Genomic DNA, 18,969 nt, shown 5'->3' with positions numbered 1-18,969 from the left:
CTCCATTCTGAAGGAAATCAGCCCTGAGTGCTCACTGGAAGGACAGATCGTGAAGCTGAGGCTCCAATACTTTGGCCACCTCATGAGAAGAGAAGACTCCCTGGAAAAGACCCTGACGTTGGGAAAGATGGAGGGCACAAGGAGAAGGAGACGACAGAGGACGAGATGGTTGGACAGTGTTCTCGAAGCTACTAGCATGAGTTTGACCAAACTGCGGGAGGCAGTGGAAGACAGGAGTGCCTGGCGTGCTTTGGTCCATGGGGTCTCGAAGAGTCGGACACGACTAAATGACTAAACAACAACAAATGAATAGTGGGGTTTTTTTAAGTGTCGAGATTCTGGTGAGGGAAGGAGGTGACCTTCAACCCTTTGCTCCCCACTATAGACCTAGGCTGAATCGGGTCTCCCAGATTTCCTTGAATAAGAGTACAAATCGGGCACCTTTCTAGTGTAAACAGTAGGGTTTGAGCACCCTTCCCTTCTCCATCAGGGTGCCAACCTGTACCTCACATTAACACTTAAAAAGCACAACACAATTGCTTATTAATACAGAATGAATGGGGGGGGGGCTGGTTAATTTGGAAAGAAAAACACACCCTCGGAGTTAACAGCATGGCCACCTTGTGTTACTAAAATGTAAAAGTGGCCCACACATAATTTGAAGTTTGTACCCCTAGTGACTAAATGGTGTTACTTAAATGAATAGCTTAGTAGATCTCAGGAGATTGGGAGGGTAGAGAAGCAACGAGGAGGCAGAAACAGTATAGGGTATGGAAGAGAGTTTTCCTTGTGGTGTGGCTGCTATCAAAATGGTGGTTGAATGCCTGAAGCTCCACCTAGGGCCCAGTGATGCTAATGTGCCCCCCCCCAGTAATCTATTGGATCCTTTTCAGTAGATAAAACATTTTCACAGTAGTGGGGAATCCTGATCAGCAGCCAATTTTTAATGGCAGCAACATGGCAACAATGAATATTTTAATTGGGCCTTGAAATATTAGAATTACTATTAAGTTCAAACTTGCTTTTGATATGTTGCATGGAATATGAAATGAACAGGAATATGAAATAAATCTGCAAGAAAAGTAAGGATACCTTTGGTTTACATATGTGAAAACGGATAACCCTCTTGCTAAGATTAGAGGAAATGGGGGTTTCCTAGTAAATTGTGAATGGAAGTTTACTCATTTAATGTACTGCATCTTGTGATGAATAGGGACGCGGGTGGCGCTGTGGGTAAAACCTCAGCACCTAGGACTTGCCGATCGCATGGTCGGCGGTTCGAATCCCTGCGGCGGGGTGAGCTCCCGTCGTTCGGTCCCAGCGCCTGCCAACCTAGCAGTTCGAAAGCACCTCCGGGTGCAAGTAGATAAATAGGGACCGCTTACCAGCGGGAAGGTAAATGGCGTTTCCGTGTGCGGCTCTGGCTCGCCAGAGCAGCAATGTCACGCTGGCCACGTGACCCGGAAGTGTCTCCGGACAGCGCTGGCTCCCGGCCTCTAGAGTGAGATGAGCGCACAACCCTAGAGTCTGGCAAGACTGGCCCGTATGGGCAGGGGTACCTTTACCTTTACCTTTATCTTGTGATGAAAAGGTATCAAAGGGCCCTTTATTTTTCTTTATTGTTACAAGGTTTTTTTTAACAGGTGTATTTTGCAACATGTTATTGATGCAATAACAGCGTGTTCGTGTTGGATGTATACTTGATCACCCACCCACCATTCCCCTTTACTAGCTGCTATGTGATACTTTTGCACTAGAGGGGCACTCCTGCACAGCAAAAGCAAGGCAAAAAAATAAAATAAACCAGAGCATTTCAGATATAAAATGTTACAGGATTTCAGCAGGCAATTACCTGCACTGACTGGAAATGAAGCAGCACATCTTGCCTGAAACAGAATACTGTTTTCTGGGACCAACCGTGCTGACAGTGGGACTGAGTAAAACCATCCCTGATACCACCATGAGCACAAATCGTTAGGAGCACGCTATAAAAGGGATGTCCTGAGAGGCCCACAGAGAGAACCCCCTTTACTCCAGGGATGAGGAGTCTGCGACCCTCCACCATCCCCAAGTAGCATGGCCAATGGTCAGGGATGATGGAGGTCACCTGATTTCCCACTCCTCTCCTACTCCCACAATCCCGTTCTCTTCTGTCACCATCCCCATTTCCACACCAAAACATTGCCAAACTAAAAACAAACAAACAAACCTTCCTTACCATGTCATATCCACATGTTGTACCTTCTGCAGCGGGCATGAATTTGGTTTCACATTTTCTGCCGATCCGATGGCACCACAACGCTTTGCAAATATCCTAAATGGGGAAAAAATGGCAACAAACTGAAGTCGGCATTTAATTTCTGAATGCATCCACTGTTGCGACTAACAATGGCTAAAACAGAGCAAACTCATGCTGTTGGTCAGTTGACTCACTATATAATTTTCAGTGGGTAACACCTCCATGTGGAGGTACATTTGACCAAAATTAGGGGCTTCTGTCCACATAATCTCACATCAAAATATCAATCTACTAGATGGCTGAAGCTTGTGCAGTGTACTATGGTCTGAGTGAAGATAGGAGTGCCTGGCATGCTCTGGTCCATGGGGTCACGAAGAGTCGGACACGACTAAACGACTTAACAACATGGTCTGAGAGACCAGGGTTTGAACCCCCACTAAACCATGAAGTTCACAAGGTGACCTTGGGATAGTCATGGTTGCTCAGCCTAACCTACTCACAGGGTTCTTTTGAGGATTCTATTGGGAGGAGAGAACCATGCACATTACCATTTGAGCTCCTTAGAAGAAGAGTTTGGATTTGATATCCTGCTTTATCACTACCCTGAGGAGTCTCAAAGCGGCTAACATTCTCCTTTCCCTTCCTCCCCCACAACAAACACTCTGTGAGGTGAGAGACTTCAGAGAAGTGTGACTGGCCCAAGGTCACCCAGCAGCTGCATGTGGAGGAGCGGGGAAGTGAACCCGGTTCACCAGATTACGAGTCCACTGCTCTTAACCGCTACACCACACTGGCTCTTAGAGGAAAAGGTGGCATATAAATGTAGGACATAAACAACAAGGGGCAAACCAAGAACCTCCTCGAGTTCCTCTGCCATTTGAGATCCAGTGGGTGGTTACTTGGGTGAGGACCTTTTCAGTTACGCCACTCCATAGCTCCTTGGATTAAGGGTGGGATAAATCCTGCTTCTTGGGAGAAAAGCAATGACAAACCTAGACAGCATCTTAAAAAGTAGAGACATCACCTTGCCAACAACGGTCCGTATAGTAAAAGCTATGGTTTTCCCAGTAGTGATGTATGGAAGTGAGAGCTGGACCATAAAGAAGGCTGATCGCCGAAGAATTGATGCTTTTGAATTATGGTGCTGGAGGAGACTCTTGAGAGTCCCATGGACTGCAAGAAGATCAAACGTATCCATTCTTAAGGAAATCAGCCCTGAGTGCTCACTGGAAGGACAGATCGTGAAGCTGAGGCTCCAATACTTTGGCCACCTCATGAGAAGAGAAGACTCCCTGGAAAAGGCCCTGATGTTAGGAAAGATGGAGGGCACAAGGAGAAGGGGACGACGGAGGACGAGATGGTTGGACAGTGTTCTCGAAGCTACCAGCATGAGTTTGACCAAACTGCGGGAGGCAGTGGAAGACAGAAGTGCCTGGCGTGCTCTGGTCCATGGGGTCACGAAAAGTCGGACACGACTAAACAACTAAACAACAACAACAACAACAAATATGTGGTGAAACAAAACAGGTTCTTACTTTTTTGAAGTCCATCATGCACAGCTTGGCTTTCTCACCGAACTGCCACTTGCACTGCGTGGCAGCATCATACAGCTCCCCTGGTAGCTTCTCGGGATATTTGTACTCATGCACGGGCTTAGGCTGATCAGCAAGACACAAGGACTGAGCAGAGCTGCAAGAGACCCAAACAAGGTGTATTTGGATACGTCAAATGCAGTTTTAAAAGGGACCCTTGTTGCAGCTAGTCGGCTGTGAAACAAGGCAGTTTTACGTCAGCTACGGACAAGAATGAAAGGATATAGCAATATGGGAGTGTCATATTCTGCTTGAAATGACTAGGTTTGGGCCGAGATAAAAGAGGTGCAAGAGAAGAGCTGGTATTTGGGTGTTAGAGAAGCTATTCCTTAAGCTTCCTTGGCTGGTCAGCTGCCTGCTCTGACTCTTGAAGGCAAAACTGCTGCCATTTTTTCATACTATTGTTTGAGCTAAGATACTTTGCTGCAGCCTCTGTTCCTCAGCTGAGACCATTTACTGGAGAGGACAGCTGTGTCCTAGCAGTGGCGTAGCGTGGGGGGTGCAGGGGGGGCCGGCCGCACCGGGCGCAACATCTGGGGTTAGGGCAAATCCACAGGTTAGGGGGCGCAAATCCACGAGTTAGGGGGCAAAAATTACTTGCCTTGCCCCGGGTGCTGACAACCCACGCTACGCCACTGGTCCTAGGGCTATTGGAAAGCACTGAAGAGACAAACAACATCCTACCAATAACAACCCTCTCCTCCTGGATGTCACCCCGATATAATAGGGTGCACAGGACATTGGTAGCACCTTCCAAGACATGTATTTTCACTCTAGATTTTGGGGTAAAGCTTCCTTGGACTACTACTGCTGGTGGCAATAAAAGCAGAATGTTTTGATGTGGTCCTTTCCTATATCAAAGTAAATGTGTTTTTGTTACATCACAGGAAGTATTTATTTTTATTTATTTATTTAAAAGCATTTCTAAACCAGTTTTTTTTTTTTTTTTTAAGAACAAGGTATGTGAGGAAGAATTTAGGCACGGGCAGAAACTGGAATCCCAGGTTTCCTGTGTGCAAATGAAATTGCCAAAAGATAACCTCTAGATTGGTGGTATACTCCAGCTACTGTTGGGGTTCGACTCCCATCAGCTCCAGCCAGCATGGCCAATGGTCAGGGATTAAGGGAATTGTAGTCCAGGAACATTCAGAAGGTACCATTTTGGCTACCCCTCCTTAGACTTTTGAACTGGATGTTCTGGTTCTAGATTAATACAAGGACTACAAAACCTGGAATAGAGCTATGTTCTACTATCAGGAACTACAAATAAAACCATTCACAAATCATTCTCAAGGTTTCGAGAACACATCAAGTCTGCCGGACCTGGGTGTGTACATTGTAACTCCCCATTGTAATCAGCACTCAGATGAGCATGTTTGATATTGGGGCCAGCCCAAGACATTTTGGTGCCTGAGGCAAACCACAAAATGGTGCCTCCCCCCTTCCCGGCCAAGGAAAAAGCAGGAGTGAAGATCAACATTAGGAATAAAGAAGGAATGGGACCCACTGCCCCTGTGGATCCTGCCACCTGGGGTGGTCGCCTCACCTTGCCTAATGGGTGGGCCGGCCCCATCTGATGTCTTTTATCATCAGAGCCTCAGCATATCTAATGTTACCAGCTGAGAATTTGCAGAGGGCTAAACTGTGACTGGAACAGCAATGAAGTTAGCTCTCAACTCTCTGGTATTGGTGTTCGACAACTCTCTGGTTCAAATCAGACCAGTAGTTTGCCTTGCATCTAGTTGTCTTCAATTCTGTGCTGTTGAAAAACAAGATGAGCACATCCTGGGGATATCAGACGCGTGAGTGGCCGAGTCTAACATTAACCCATTCTCCTAAAATAAGTTCCACCACACAGGCATCACTAAATGGGATGAGATCTTCTGCTATTAATAGTGGAAGCACGACAGGACAACATGGTCAACGCTATTAGCGTGACTGAGAGAAATTTAGCACAGCAGGATTCTGCACGGAACTTCTTAGCATCTGCAACACAACATCCATCTAACAAATGACAGAAAAGCAAGTCAACTCAAAAACTTACTGCAAGCTCATTCATTGAATGCTTACAGTTTTCAGAAAGCTGAGCAGATCCCTGTTACGGGTGCATCTGTTAAGAAATGCATAGTCATCTACCTGTGCTTCACTCACATGGAAGTTGATTCCATTTTCACAACATTTTCCTGTCTGTTAATCCCCACATTATATTTGAGCATTCACACGATGTAAAAGCCACCTTTGGAATCACAGTAGAATCTAGCACAAGTTTATCACTTATTTCCTTATTAATTGCAAAAGGGTTTTTTGCGTGTTCAGACCCTGAAACTTCCCCCCTAAATAAATTCACACACGAGTCAAATTTTTTGGTTTGGTTTTTGGCAGAATTTAGGCCACAACTTTATTGATTACAGAAAGTGACTGGTTGAATAGGCTCTGGTTCGACTAGCTCCCTGCCATGCAGGTAGCGCTGACCCAGGGTTCCAGCATAGGTCAGCCAAGGGTGAACACCTGGATAAGTGGAAAGCTGGGAACGGGCTAACTCTGCCACCCAAATGTCCCCCTGGACTCAGGCATGGGCAGAACCCCCTCTCAGGGGTTGACCAAACTATCGAGTCCCTGGATTCCTTTAACAGAATACCCTTCACACAGGGATGGCGAGAGCGTTCTCCCATCCCTATCACCTGAACCAGTGCCTATCCACAACCTTACAAGTTGAGATGATTTGCTACATGTCAGACGAAACCCAAATGGCAACAGCCAATCAGCCAAGTGGGGAAAATTCCTGCCATGCTCCTGTCCCAACGACAGATGACACACGACAGCATAGCAAGGTCAATCGCAAAGCCCTAAAAGTAGGGAGAGGTGGGCGGGTGTTCCGAATGCACGTGCCAAAAGAGGAAGCTCTGGGTCACATTCATGGGCATAAATAGGTCCCTCGATCCATTTGGACTGCATCCCATTGGCCAGATTGTACTCAGCTTCAAGGGACCTACCAATCGGGTGTTGTGGCTGACCAATCGTACCCACCCACAACACAGGGCGTCGGTTTGTCGGGTCTCACAGCAATACATGCCCTCTTTAAGAGAGGACCCGATTTACCCCCTGGAAGCAAATACAGTAAGCCCACAACTTGTGTGGGGGTTATGTTCTGGGGCTCATGCCTAAAGCCAAAATCACATATGGTCAAAACACATTGGGTTCAGTGCTGAATAGGATTGCCTAAGTATTTTTCCCCGGACGCCCGCCTCTCTTTCTTTCTTTCTTTCTTTCTTTCTTTCTTTCTTTCTTTCTTTCTTTCTTTCTCTTTCTTCTTTTTGCCAAGCACGTGAAGCTGAATGCGCACAAATTAAATGCATGTAAGTTATGGGCTTACTGTAACATGGAAATGAACACTAGATTTGCACCACTTTCCACTATTGTTCCAGATGTATGTTTTATATCATGTGAATACTCAAATATAATGCTGAACGTAGCAGTTAGGAAAACGGAATAAACTGCGATGTGAACGCAGCCCCAAGGTAGTGACATTCTTTGTCGAGAGATACAGGTTCAAATCTCCACATAGCCACAAAGCTCACTGGGTGACCTTGGGACAGTCACATTCTCTCAGCCTAACCTGCTTCACAGGGTTGCTGTGAGGGAAAAATAGGAGCATGAGGAGAGAACCATGTATGGTGCCTTGAGCTCAAACCCACAGCCCTGAGATTAAGGGCCTCATGATAAAGGAAATCCTTTATCAAGTGAAGTGTAAACCTTATTGATTAAAAATTGTTTGTGATAAGCTTTCTGACTCTTATCTTACCTAAGCAAACACTAGTTGGTAAAATGGAGTAGAAAAGTTGAGTGGACGCCCCTTGCCCCGAATCCTAGAGGAGGCAGAACATTAAAACATATTCCTGTTTTTGGGGGACAGGAGGCAAGCACATGTGGAGGATTCCCTGGTCCTGAATGGGGTAACTGTGCCCCTGAAGGACCAGGTGTGCAGCCTGGGAGTCATTTTGGACTCACAGCTGTCCATGGAGGTACAGGTCAAATCTGTGTCCAGGGCAGCTGTTTACCAGCTCCATCTGGTACGCAGGATGAGACCCTATCTGTCCGCGGACTGTCTTGCCAGAGTGGTGCATCCTCTAGTTAACTCCTGCTTGGACTACTGCAATGCGCTCTGTGTGGGGCTACCTTTGAAGGTGACCCGGAAACTACAACTAATCCAGAATGCGGCAGCCACCGCCGAGACCACATAACATCGGTCTTGAAAGATCTACATTGGCTCCCAGTACGTTTCTGAGCACAATTCAAAGTGTTGGTGCTGACCTTTAAAGCCCTAAACGGCCTCGGCCCTGTATACCTGAAGGAGCGTCGCCACCCCCATCGTTCTGCCCGGACACTGAGGTCCAGCGCCGAGGGCCTTCTGGCAGTTCCCTGCGAGAAGCCAAGTTACAGGGGACTAGGCAGAGGGTCTTCTCGGTAGTGGCACCCGCCCTGTGGAACACCCTCCCACCAGATGTCAAAGAGAAGAACAACTACCAGACTTTTAGAAGACATCTGAAGGCAGCCCTGTTTAGGAAAGCTTTTAATGTTTAACAGACTACAGTATTTTAATACTTTGTTGGAAGCCACCCAGAGTGGCTGGGGAAACCCAGCCAGATGGGTGGGGTATAAATAATAAATTTATTATTATTATTATTATTATTATTATTATTATTATTATTATTCCCTCTAATTTTTGTTATGCTCCATACAGTGAGAAAGGCAGCATTCTTGCGACAGTGGGTCCTTGGCTGGTCTTGGGGCCTAGCGAATGCCCAGTCAATCCACTATCCCAAGAGATCTATGAATGTTATCTATCTGCTCTGGTATACTGAGCCACAGGTAAGTTAAAACATCCAGATTTTCCTTTATCAAAAGTGTGTGGGGCGGGAAGGAAAGTTTTCAGTGACTTAACTCTCATTTTCACAACATGCATACCTTAGAAATTTGTAGAGATACTGACGGCTACAAGCTGACCAGGAGAAGACCCCATTGTGTCCTGCCAGCGTGGGTGACATGATGTTACCTTCAGACTTTTTGCAAATATTTCCCTCTCCGTCATGGATCATGCCAAAGCTGCAGGAGGAAAAACTGATTAACTTGCATTCTCCCTATATAAACACTACCTAATAATACCAGCACTCTGAACTGCAAATTCGTAAGAGAGCTTTCTCTGTTGTGCACCATTTTTAATCCTGACAAGTTTTTAGAAAAAATCTATCAATAATTTTTAAGGACTCTTTTGAAAAGTATTCGCACTGAATACTTTTACCCAATATGATGCTTCACCTAGGGTGATAGTCCCAGCCATTGTTCCAGCCCCAAAGCCATAGAATCTGAACTCCGAAACGCTGAGCAGATGAAACACAAAGGCAAACAAGCAGACCTAAATTACGATATGTTTTGTTTGGAAGATCGTATCACAGTTTGAATTCTAACCACAGTTTGCTCAAACAGTCATTTGGCTTGTCACCAGATATTTAACTGAAGCACAACGAATTTCTACTTCACCTGTTAGAAAGGATGCTGGAAACAAACAAACAAACAAACAAACAAACAAACAAACAAACAAACAAACAAACATCTAGTATCTCTTTCCAAAGATATGCATACAAACTTACTTGTGTCCAGACTCATGAGCAATAGTAAATGCCAGACCGAGTCCAGTATCTTCATTAACTGTGCAGCTGCGATATTTACTGCACATTCCATTTATTGGAGCAAATCCTGGTAAATTAAACGTAAAGGGAGGGGAAACAGCATTCATTAGGAAATTGTCTTTGTGAATGTCAGTTTAACAAATACCAAAAAAAGAAAATACAAAAGAACTTGGTCTGTTGGCTTCAAAATGCATATGTAATACTTGGGTTTTTGCAAAGTAGACTGTTGCTGCCAGCGTCACACAGCTCCCGTGTTGTGATACGAATTAGAAAGGAACTGCTTTCGCTGCTTTTATGTATCTCAGTGCGCAACTGGATCCCTGCTCTCTCTCTCTCCCTCCCTCCCACATCCACACCCTGAGCACACCACTAATTCCTGACCAGAGGTATTGACAGAGCTATTACACTGGATAACAAAATAGAACCATCTCTCTCCCATCACCTGAATATTGCAAAACCCATGGCAAACATCTGGTAGCTTGTGATGGTTGTGTTTAATTCCAGCATTTATCACACCGATGTCCTGCCCTGAGGAATCAAATGGGTATACACCGGGAGGCGGTATGGTTTTGGACTGCAGAACCCCAATTTATTTATTTATATATTCCATTGTTCTCTGAGAAGCTCCAGGATTACGGGAGTGGGGGAACAGGATGGGACAGAAAATCCCTGCTCAACATCAACCCTCAAATTCTATTCCTACAGATGCCTGTTAGTTTGCAACTATTCCACCACTGTTGGCATTTGTGGGGCATGGTGGGTAGCAATTCTCAGAGGGCAAGATAGGGTAAGGTTACCAGATTTTTTTCAAAGAATCCGGGGACACTTTTTTTTTTGAAAAGAGAAAAAAAGGTTATTTTTAAAAAAGAAAATTAAGAAGTAATATCTTGTCTTCTGTGGTCTCCTCAGTCCCACGGCCTTCCTCTTGGCCCCGGCCTCCTCTTTTGGAGCGCTAGCCACCGTGGAGTAGGCTAGGGTCGGGCCTCGGCTTGGCCATGCGTCCTTGCCCTCCCAGTGCTCTCCCTACCTCTCCTCCTCAGCTGTGGCAGCAGCAGTGGCTTGGCAAGGTCAGAGCTCCCCCCTTTTTTCTCTTTTCTCTTTCTTTCTATTCCTTTTCCTCTCCACTCCTTCTCCCTGTGTTGGCTCCAAGGTTTTCCTGGCCCCAGAGAGCTGCTGGGCAGTCGGCCGGGTGGCCAGGCACTCCCAGCTCAATTTGGGTTGCGCGCGCGGGGTGTGTGTGTCAGCGGTTCCCCCAGTTGAAGCGCCGGGCGTCCCTGGTTCCCCCTTGGCAGTGGCAGCGGCAGTCTCAGCAGCCCGGAGCCAGCCTGGTAGCGCAGTTGGCTCTGGCTGGCTTCAGGAGCTGCTTGCTGCCGTGACGCCCGCCATTTTGCCTCGCCGGAAGTCTCCATATGACGTGTCTTGTGCCGTTGAACCAATCACGCAACATTCATTCCCTACTAAAAAACTACAACACTTCAAATATAAACCCGGGGACATTAAATGAAATCCTGGGACATTCTGGGGATGGATTTTGTCCGGGGACAGATTTGTAAATCTGGGGACTGTCCCCAGGAAATGGGGTTGTCTGGTAACCATAAGATAGGGTCAGTTGCTAGAGTGTAATCATGCCAGTCATGGTTTTCCCAGTAGTGATGTATGGAAGTGAGAGCTGGACCATAAAGAAGGCTGATCGCCGAAGAATTGATGCTTTTGAATTATGGTGCTGGAGAAGACTCTTGAGAGTCCCATGGACTGCAAGAAGATCAAACCTATCCATTCTTAAGGAAATCAGCCCTGAGTGCTCACTGGAAGGACAGATCGTGAAGCTGAGGCCCCAGTACTTTGGCCACCTCATGAGAAGAGAAGACTCCCTGGAGAAGACACTGATGCTGGGAAAGATGGAGGGCACAAGGAGAAGGGGGCGACAGAGGACGAGATGGTTGGGTAGTGTTTTCGAGGTTACCAGCATGAGTTTGACCAAACTGCGGGAGGTAGTGGAGGACAGAGGTGCCTGGCGTGCTCTGGTCCATGGGGTCACGAAGAGTCAGACACGACTAAACGACTAAACAACAACAACAATCATGCCAGTCAGTTGTGAAATAATAGGGCCAATATGTGTTTAGCCGGTTAAGTGTCAAGCTAGACACTGGATTTTAGGTATTTAGCACCATCAGCAAAATACATTGATTTTGCCAAGGCCTTTAAGAGCAGGGGTTAATGCTTCAGCAGCGATGACACCAGTAGGTTGCCAGCAAGGACTCACCTAACGTATCACATGGCTCGTTCTTCCAGGAACATATATCTAGGCCGGTAAGCAAAATGGCATGGTCATGGCGGCTCCCATCCTTTCCCATCAGCCCGGACTGCCACTGACAAAAGCTACTCAGGGTATGGTCAGCGTGGTGATTGATCACGAGCCCTGGCTGAACGGAAGAGTCAAACAGAAGAAAAAGTCCAATGGGAACCGGGGATGAGATTTAGTTTTGTAGCTGTGGGCAAGTTGATAAAAACAAGCAGGTGTTTAAAGGGAAAGACACAGTCTCGGAGCCTGGCTTGGCCTTACTGCCATGTCCCTGGCCCCCTCGCTGAATGACCGCTTGGCCAGAGCTTGCTCATTCCTTGCACAGATGGTGAGCAGACACAGAGGAAGGGAGGCGGGCAAGGGGCGACCCCAGTGTGGCCTGGCCTGGCACTCCTCTCTGCGGGTGTCAGGGGGATTCGCCCTCCAATTTGCCAGCTGGGCTTCTTCCTTTGTGGGCTGGCAGGCGCCACAGTGTGGCCCCACTTGGCTCCAGTGGCAAGGAGCTGGTGGGACAGGCTCCGTTCACCCTCTGCACCCTGCCCGGCATGTGTGCGCACCCTGGGCATTGGCACTACGACGCTTATCTCTCAATCAGAGCAAACCGCAATTTGGGTTTTCCCCCAATTGCCATTTGCTCTGACCTGTCAATCAGTGTTCTTCAGTTGTACCTTGGAAGCCGAACGGAATCCGTTCCGGAAGTCCGTTCGATTTCTAAAACGTTCGGAAACCAAAGCACATCTTCTGATTGGCTGCAGGAAGCTCCTGCAGCCAATCGGAAGCCACAGAAGACCCGTCGGATGTCCAGCTTCCAAAAATAGTTCGCAAACCGGAACAGTCACTTCTGGGTTTGTGGCGTTAGGGAGCCAAAACGTTCTGGAAGTAAGCTATTCGAAAACCAAAGTACGTCTGGATATGCTATATGAACTGTGGTATCCAAATTTGAAATATATTGTATTTCATCATTAAACATAAGCACTCTAGGATAGGATAGTATGAATCTTAGCTCTCGGTTCCTCTTTAGAAAAAAAACAGCAAGGGAGAGGAACACGAGTTCCAAAATATCAGAAACAGGTTGTAAATATCATTTAAAATAAATCACAATATTGTATCTAAATATATTATTATGTTTGTTCAATACTTCTTCCCCCTTTTTACAAAATCTGTTATACGACATAATATCAGGAACAAAGGATAAAAGTAAAGAAAATGAGCAGAACCTGATTGGACTCTGGATGGGGCTAAGAGTACCCAATGGATAGGATTGGGTCCAAAGTGTTCACGTAACCTCTACTGACCAAGAAGTAAACTCCATTTGAATTTAACAGAATTTATTTCTGAGTAGGCAAGGTTAGAATTATGCTGTAACTAACTAAAAGCTGCCCTTATAAAATTAACAAGTACTAACTGTTCCTTTAACTCCCTTTGCTGCAAAAGTAAGAAGTGTAAGCAGTGGCGCAGTAAGCAACAGATTTACAATTACAGAGCAGCAATTTTTAAGCATAAGATGTAAAGGAAAATTATATCACAGGTGTAAGATCAAAAGATTACTCTCCTTACTCTTTTCATGTTGGACGTGGTCCAAGCATGAAAAGCTAAACATTCAATGTAATTAACCTGTCACTTAAGGAGTCCTGATCGCTCAGCACATAAAATGAAGCATTACATTGCTAGTAGAGCGTTCCACTGCACAGGGGTTTGGAGACAACTCAAAAACAAAAAAGGAAAGAGGCAAGTAAATGAAGGGAGAGTAGGCTTTCATGTCCCTGTCAACACAATTGTAACAGCTGGAATAGTGAGGATCAGGAGCTGTTCTTGTGGGGCTCAATGTAGGAACGATACAGGGTTCTGTATCTCCAAGTATGGAGTTTTTAAGTGCTTCCTTAAGTGGTTAGAAGCGCTTCTTTAAGTGGTTAGAAGCGTGTTCCAAATCAAAGTGTGTCTAGTGGAGTTAGGCACACATGGTTGGGGACTGGGAGTGAGCTGAGAGTTCCTATTGAACCTCCATTCTTACACACAGCATTTCTCCACCATCTCTAAACATCAGTATGGGTTCTGGTGACACTGTGGTTAACCAAGGTCCACACTAAGCATGGGTTGCTTAGAATTGAGCCAGTTAACAACGATCACTAAAAACCAACCCCTGATTAGAACTGAGCATGGAGTCAGCACAACTCTCAGCCACGGGGAAAACACAGGGAAATTTGAGCTTGAAAAGGAGACGTTTGGTGGAAGATGGCGTCATGGCGGCTTGAGTCTGGGCTTCCACCAGCCAGAGTTTAGTTGCTTCACTCTTGCAAAACCATTTCTGCCATAAGTCTGACAGACTAAACTTTGACAATAATGAGTGGGGGGTCTCTAATAGTAAAATGATGTTTAATTATTCAGCTTCAAAGAAAACGGTGCAATATTCGCGATTACCTGTTCTTCTTCCAAAAGTATCAAGCCAACAACTGCGATATTGATATTTCCTCCAATGGTTCCATCTCTGAACAAAGCAGAAACCTAAGAGGAAATACCAAAAAGGAAAGCTGATGAAGCTAATAATAATAATTAATTATTTGTACCCCGCCCATCTGGCTGGGTTTCCCCAGCCACTCTGGGCGGCTTCCACAGAAACCAAAAATACACTAAAATATCACACATTAAAAACTTCCCTAATGCAGTACCATCATCTGCCGTGAAAAATTAATTATATTTATTATTTGATTTATATACCGATTATATGCCAAAATGGGGCCTAAGCAGTTTACAACTATAAAATCAACACGTAATCAAAATATACAATGACAAATCTATTGGGCATTAAAACATGCTTAATTAAAATATATAATAAGGCAAAAATTTAAAAGGTTTAACACTTAAAACAGTTAAAACACCAAAACCAGAAGCTCTCTTAGGCAAGGGAACCACTTGCCTAAGCAGGTACCGGTATGTCTTCAGGAGCTAGTGGGAGGTCAACACTGAGGGGGCCCCTCATATTTCAGAATTAGGGCTAGAATACAATCTATTGGTTTCATACAAATGCCATGCTGCTATTTCCTGCTTATGGAAAAGTGCTTGGAAATGTGCCCATTAAACAATGAATATATATATATATATATATATATATATATATATACACATTACTCTTGTAACTTTGCTTATGTATCTGGCCTATCAATGCTTGGAAATGTGCCCATTAAACAATGAATATATATATATATATATATACATTACTCTTGTAACTTTGCTTATGTATCTGGCCTATCAATGCTTGTGCCACAATATGTTTACCTTTAATGTGCCACAGGACTCTTTCTTTTTGTTGTTGTTACACGTAACAACAGATTGTTGCAATTCTTTTGGGTTTTTTATAATGCAGTGTAATTTAACCAAGGGACGCGGGTGGCGCTGTGGGTTAAACCACAGAGCCTAGGGCTTGCAGTTGCAGAAGGTCGGCAGTTCGAATCCCTGCGACGGGGTGAGCTCGCATTGCTCCGTCCCAGCTCCTGCCAACCTAGCAGTTCGAAAGCACGTCAAAGTGCAAGTAGATAAATAGGTACCGCTCCGGCGGGAAGGTAAACGGCGTTTCCGTGCGCTGTTCTGGTTTGCCAGAAGTGGCTTTGTCATGCTGGCCACTTGACCCAGAAGCTGTACGCCGGCTCCCTTGGCCAATAAAGCGAGATGAGCGCCGCAACCCCAGAGTCATCTGCGACTGCACCTAACGGGCAGGGGTCCCTTAACCTTAAATTTAACCAAAGTCGGGTACTTAAACCCTACTGATTTCAAAGGGGGAGTTATGCACAAGATTGCTCCCTGAGCAACAGAACAAAAAGGCACCTTAATGGTCAAGGGTGGCCTGGGGCCATTATTTTCTTGTTTTCATTTATAATGTCTGCCACTTCTTTACTTCCTCCTTTTTACAACTATGTCTACATCCTGGATGCCCACACCCTGATAGTGATCAGAAAGCTCTTGATCTTGTTCGCTGGATGCATGGATTGTCAGCCTAGCTGATGAGACTCCTCCAACTAGAGGCTGTGGCTATTTCTCCAAGACATTTACACAGCCAAGGGAGGTGGTACCCCTAGAAGTTTGGCAGCCCATGTAGCTGCCTAAGCTTGCTTCTATAACTGTGCTGGCCCCAAAAGACATGCTCAACACTTTCGCTGCAATCAATGAGTCTTAAACGTGCTCAATTTTTGCCAGATCATACCCATACTTCAAAGGAGAAAGAAACCCATACCACATGAATCAAAGTAACCTTCCTCCTGCAAAATCGGTACGTGATTTCAGGGTTGCAGGGCACAAAACAATGTGCAACAAGGGCGACATTTGTGGTTCATTAACTTTTACTTCCATGTTGCACAGATCTCATCGCTCCACTCTCAGGAAAACTAAAGATTAACTAAATCAGACATGCCACAAAGCATTAAGGCTATATACACTTTAGCGGCTTGAAACACAGTGAGGTCGTTTCCCCACAACCTGTGTTTGAAGCAGCTGTAAGGGCCAGGGAGAGGGGAGGGAATACTCTCAGCCTTACTCCAGAAAGTATTTGGAGGGGTGAGGAGAGTACACACTAGTGGCTAAACATGCTTATAAAGTGACGATATTAATTTTGAATCTGTATTCATCACCCAACGTGTCTCAAGAAAAAGGACTATCATACCATATTGAGTATAGTCAGGACGTACGTAGTAATATTGTCATGGCCATGGTTTTGCATCATCTTTTTGTCAACCACCACCAAGGTCTCAACATTCAGCTCTTTGCTCTTGTGAGCCTTCATAAGAGATCGTTTGCTTCGCAGTAGATATCTATATTCATCTGGCAGGATGTAAGTGTCTTCATCTGGAGGCTGGGGCATATCTGCAAGAAGCAAGACAGGAGATGTCCAAGTAAAACTAAAGCTGTGTTTTTCACAGTCTAACGTCAAATCAAAGAGCTAAACACACGAACAGGATTACACTAGGCTCCCCAAAAGTAACTTCCATGTAGTGGGAAAGAATTATAGCAGAGCATGGTATCCATTTAAGGGACGTGGGTGGCGCTGTGGGTTAGACCACAGAGCCTAGGACTTGCTGATCAAAAGGTCGGTAGTTCAAATCCCCGTGACGGGGTGAGCTCCCGTTGCTCGGTTCCAGCTCCTGCCAACCTAGCAGTTCGAAAGCACGTCAAAGTGCAAGTAGATAAATAGGTACTGCTCTGGCGGGAAGGTAAATGGTGTTTCCGTGTGATGCTCTGGTTTGCCAGAAGTGGCTTAGTCATGCTGGCCACATGACCTGGAAGCTCCCTCAGCCAATAAAGCGAGATGAGCGCCGCAACCCCAGAGTCGTCCACGACTGGACCTAATGGTCAGGGGTCCCTTTACCTTTATGGTATCCATTTATAAGGCAGAAGAACACTTTGGTGTCTCCACTTAAAGCAGGGGTAGCTAAGTTGTGGTACTTTAGATGGGCTACAATATCCCAAAACTATTGGCCATGCTGGCAGGGACCAAAGGAAGTCCAGCAATGTCCTGATGGCCACACCATAGCTACCTACAAGTTAATGGATCTCCTGTAGCAATGAAAGCCTTGTGCTGAGATCTCACAGACCCACAGCCCTGGGAAGGGTCAAGTATGTGTGGCAAGAACTTAATACATTTCCAGATGACAGTGTTTACTGATATTTTTAAGCAACTCAACACCACTAAGGTTCTTAACATTCTGCTCCAACCCTTTCTTTCCCATCTAGTGTTTCATGCACACTGTACAGAACATTATTAATCATTCCTGTTTAATTTCCCATATGCAGGTGTCACTGGAGAAATATAGGATGGAGACAGGAACCACACTGCTCCACTCAGGTGCAGGGAACCTTTGGTAGTTCAATGTTCAATGTTGTAGTTCAATGTTGTTGAACTACAGCTTCCACCATCTCTGACCATTGGCCATGCTTGTAGTTCAGCAACAGTTAGAGGGCAAAAGTTTCTCCTCACCCCTCACCCGACTCCAGTAAATGTTAGTACCAAACCTGTTAGCTTAGGCAATGTTGCCAGAGGCTACTTTTGCACTACTACACGGCCACTAACTTTGCAAAATTGTACAAAAACATTTACTCTTTTAGTTCTATTGATTTCAAACTGGTCCATTAAGTACACACCTACATCTCTCCTGTTTAAATAAAGATATTTATTAAAAAATATACTGCTTAATATAATACAAATCTCTAAGTAGCTTACCTTAAAGAATCAAAAACAATGAGACTTAAGGCATACTTTACATTGGCTGAATTGTGCCAAAGAAGTTTAAGAAGATACTGGCAAATATTTTGATTTGCACCTAACTAAATGTAACCGTTTTGAAAGACCTTACTAAAAGTTGAAGGACAGAACAAAGAACACAGTGATATGTTCATCCAAATCACCGCTCACACAGTTAGGGAACAAACACCCTGGTAAAGCTCAGTACTAGTCTTTTGTGTGCTAACTTTAGGAACAAAAAAAGTCAGAAGTGAAACCAGAACATGGCAACAGGCTGGGACTACAGGAGTGATCAGAAGAGACTGCTTTCACAGTTGACGTCAAAGTTGGTTGAGGCAGACATGCAACACCAACATCCAATGCTTGGGTCCAAAGCGTTCACATAACCTCACTTCCAACCTCTTACTTGCAAATGTATTTGTTTACTGGAAAGGAACAACTGAACTGCAAATGAACAATCTTAGCAACAGCTATACAGACAGTGGAATTAACTCAGGTGGGGGAAACTGTGTCCTTACATACATTTCTTGCGCCTCCCACAAAAGTGCCGTTTTTGCCGCCGCTCAGAATTGCGATGATGGTGGGTCTCTTGAAAAACATGATTGTGAGCATCCACTTCCCTTTGCCTTTCATCATTCACAGTTACCTCATTATCAAATGCCGGCTGAGGCTCAGTAGATCTCTTATACAGTACATGAGGGCGGTGACCGTGAGGAGCAGAGAAGTTGTGTTTAAGTGCAATATTTGGAGGTAGTGGTTTCAGCAAGTAATCAGCTTCCTGCGTCCTTATCAAGCCAGACTAGAAAGACAAAACACAATTAAAAAAGAGAACAGCGGCTTCAGATTCTCCTTCAGAAGATACTCCTTCCTTTGAGATATTTTCCTTTCCCACACTAAGCTCCCAAAACAAATCTTAATTTGTA

At 45.2% G+C, this 18,969-nt stretch overlaps 1 protein-coding gene across 1 annotated transcript in view; it reads right to left on the bottom strand.

Annotated features, from left to right (window-relative positions):
• Window positions 1-18,969, bottom strand: part of ADAMTS16 (ADAM metallopeptidase with thrombospondin type 1 motif 16) — a 94,759-nt gene that overhangs the window by 60,447 nt on the left and 15,343 nt on the right. Inside the window, exons 4-11 of the mRNA XM_077933422.1 lie at window positions 18,569-18,845; window positions 16,472-16,671; window positions 14,239-14,322; window positions 11,782-11,941; window positions 9,480-9,585; window positions 8,797-8,934; window positions 3,775-3,928; window positions 2,219-2,314 (exon numbers count right to left, since the gene is read on the bottom strand). Of these exons, the coding sequence (XP_077789548.1) occupies window positions 2,219-2,314; window positions 3,775-3,928; window positions 8,797-8,934; window positions 9,480-9,585; window positions 11,782-11,941; window positions 14,239-14,322; window positions 16,472-16,671; window positions 18,569-18,845 (1,215 nt within the window). The remainder of the gene's footprint in view (window positions 1-2,218; window positions 2,315-3,774; window positions 3,929-8,796; window positions 8,935-9,479; window positions 9,586-11,781; window positions 11,942-14,238; window positions 14,323-16,471; window positions 16,672-18,568; window positions 18,846-18,969) is intronic.

The sequence above is a fragment of the Podarcis muralis genome, chromosome 8 (genome assembly GCF_964188315.1).
Source record: "Podarcis muralis chromosome 8, rPodMur119.hap1.1, whole genome shotgun sequence".
Taxonomy (NCBI): Eukaryota; Metazoa; Chordata; class Lepidosauria; order Squamata; family Lacertidae; genus Podarcis; species Podarcis muralis.
This window is presented reverse-complemented; position numbering and strand designations above follow the sequence as displayed.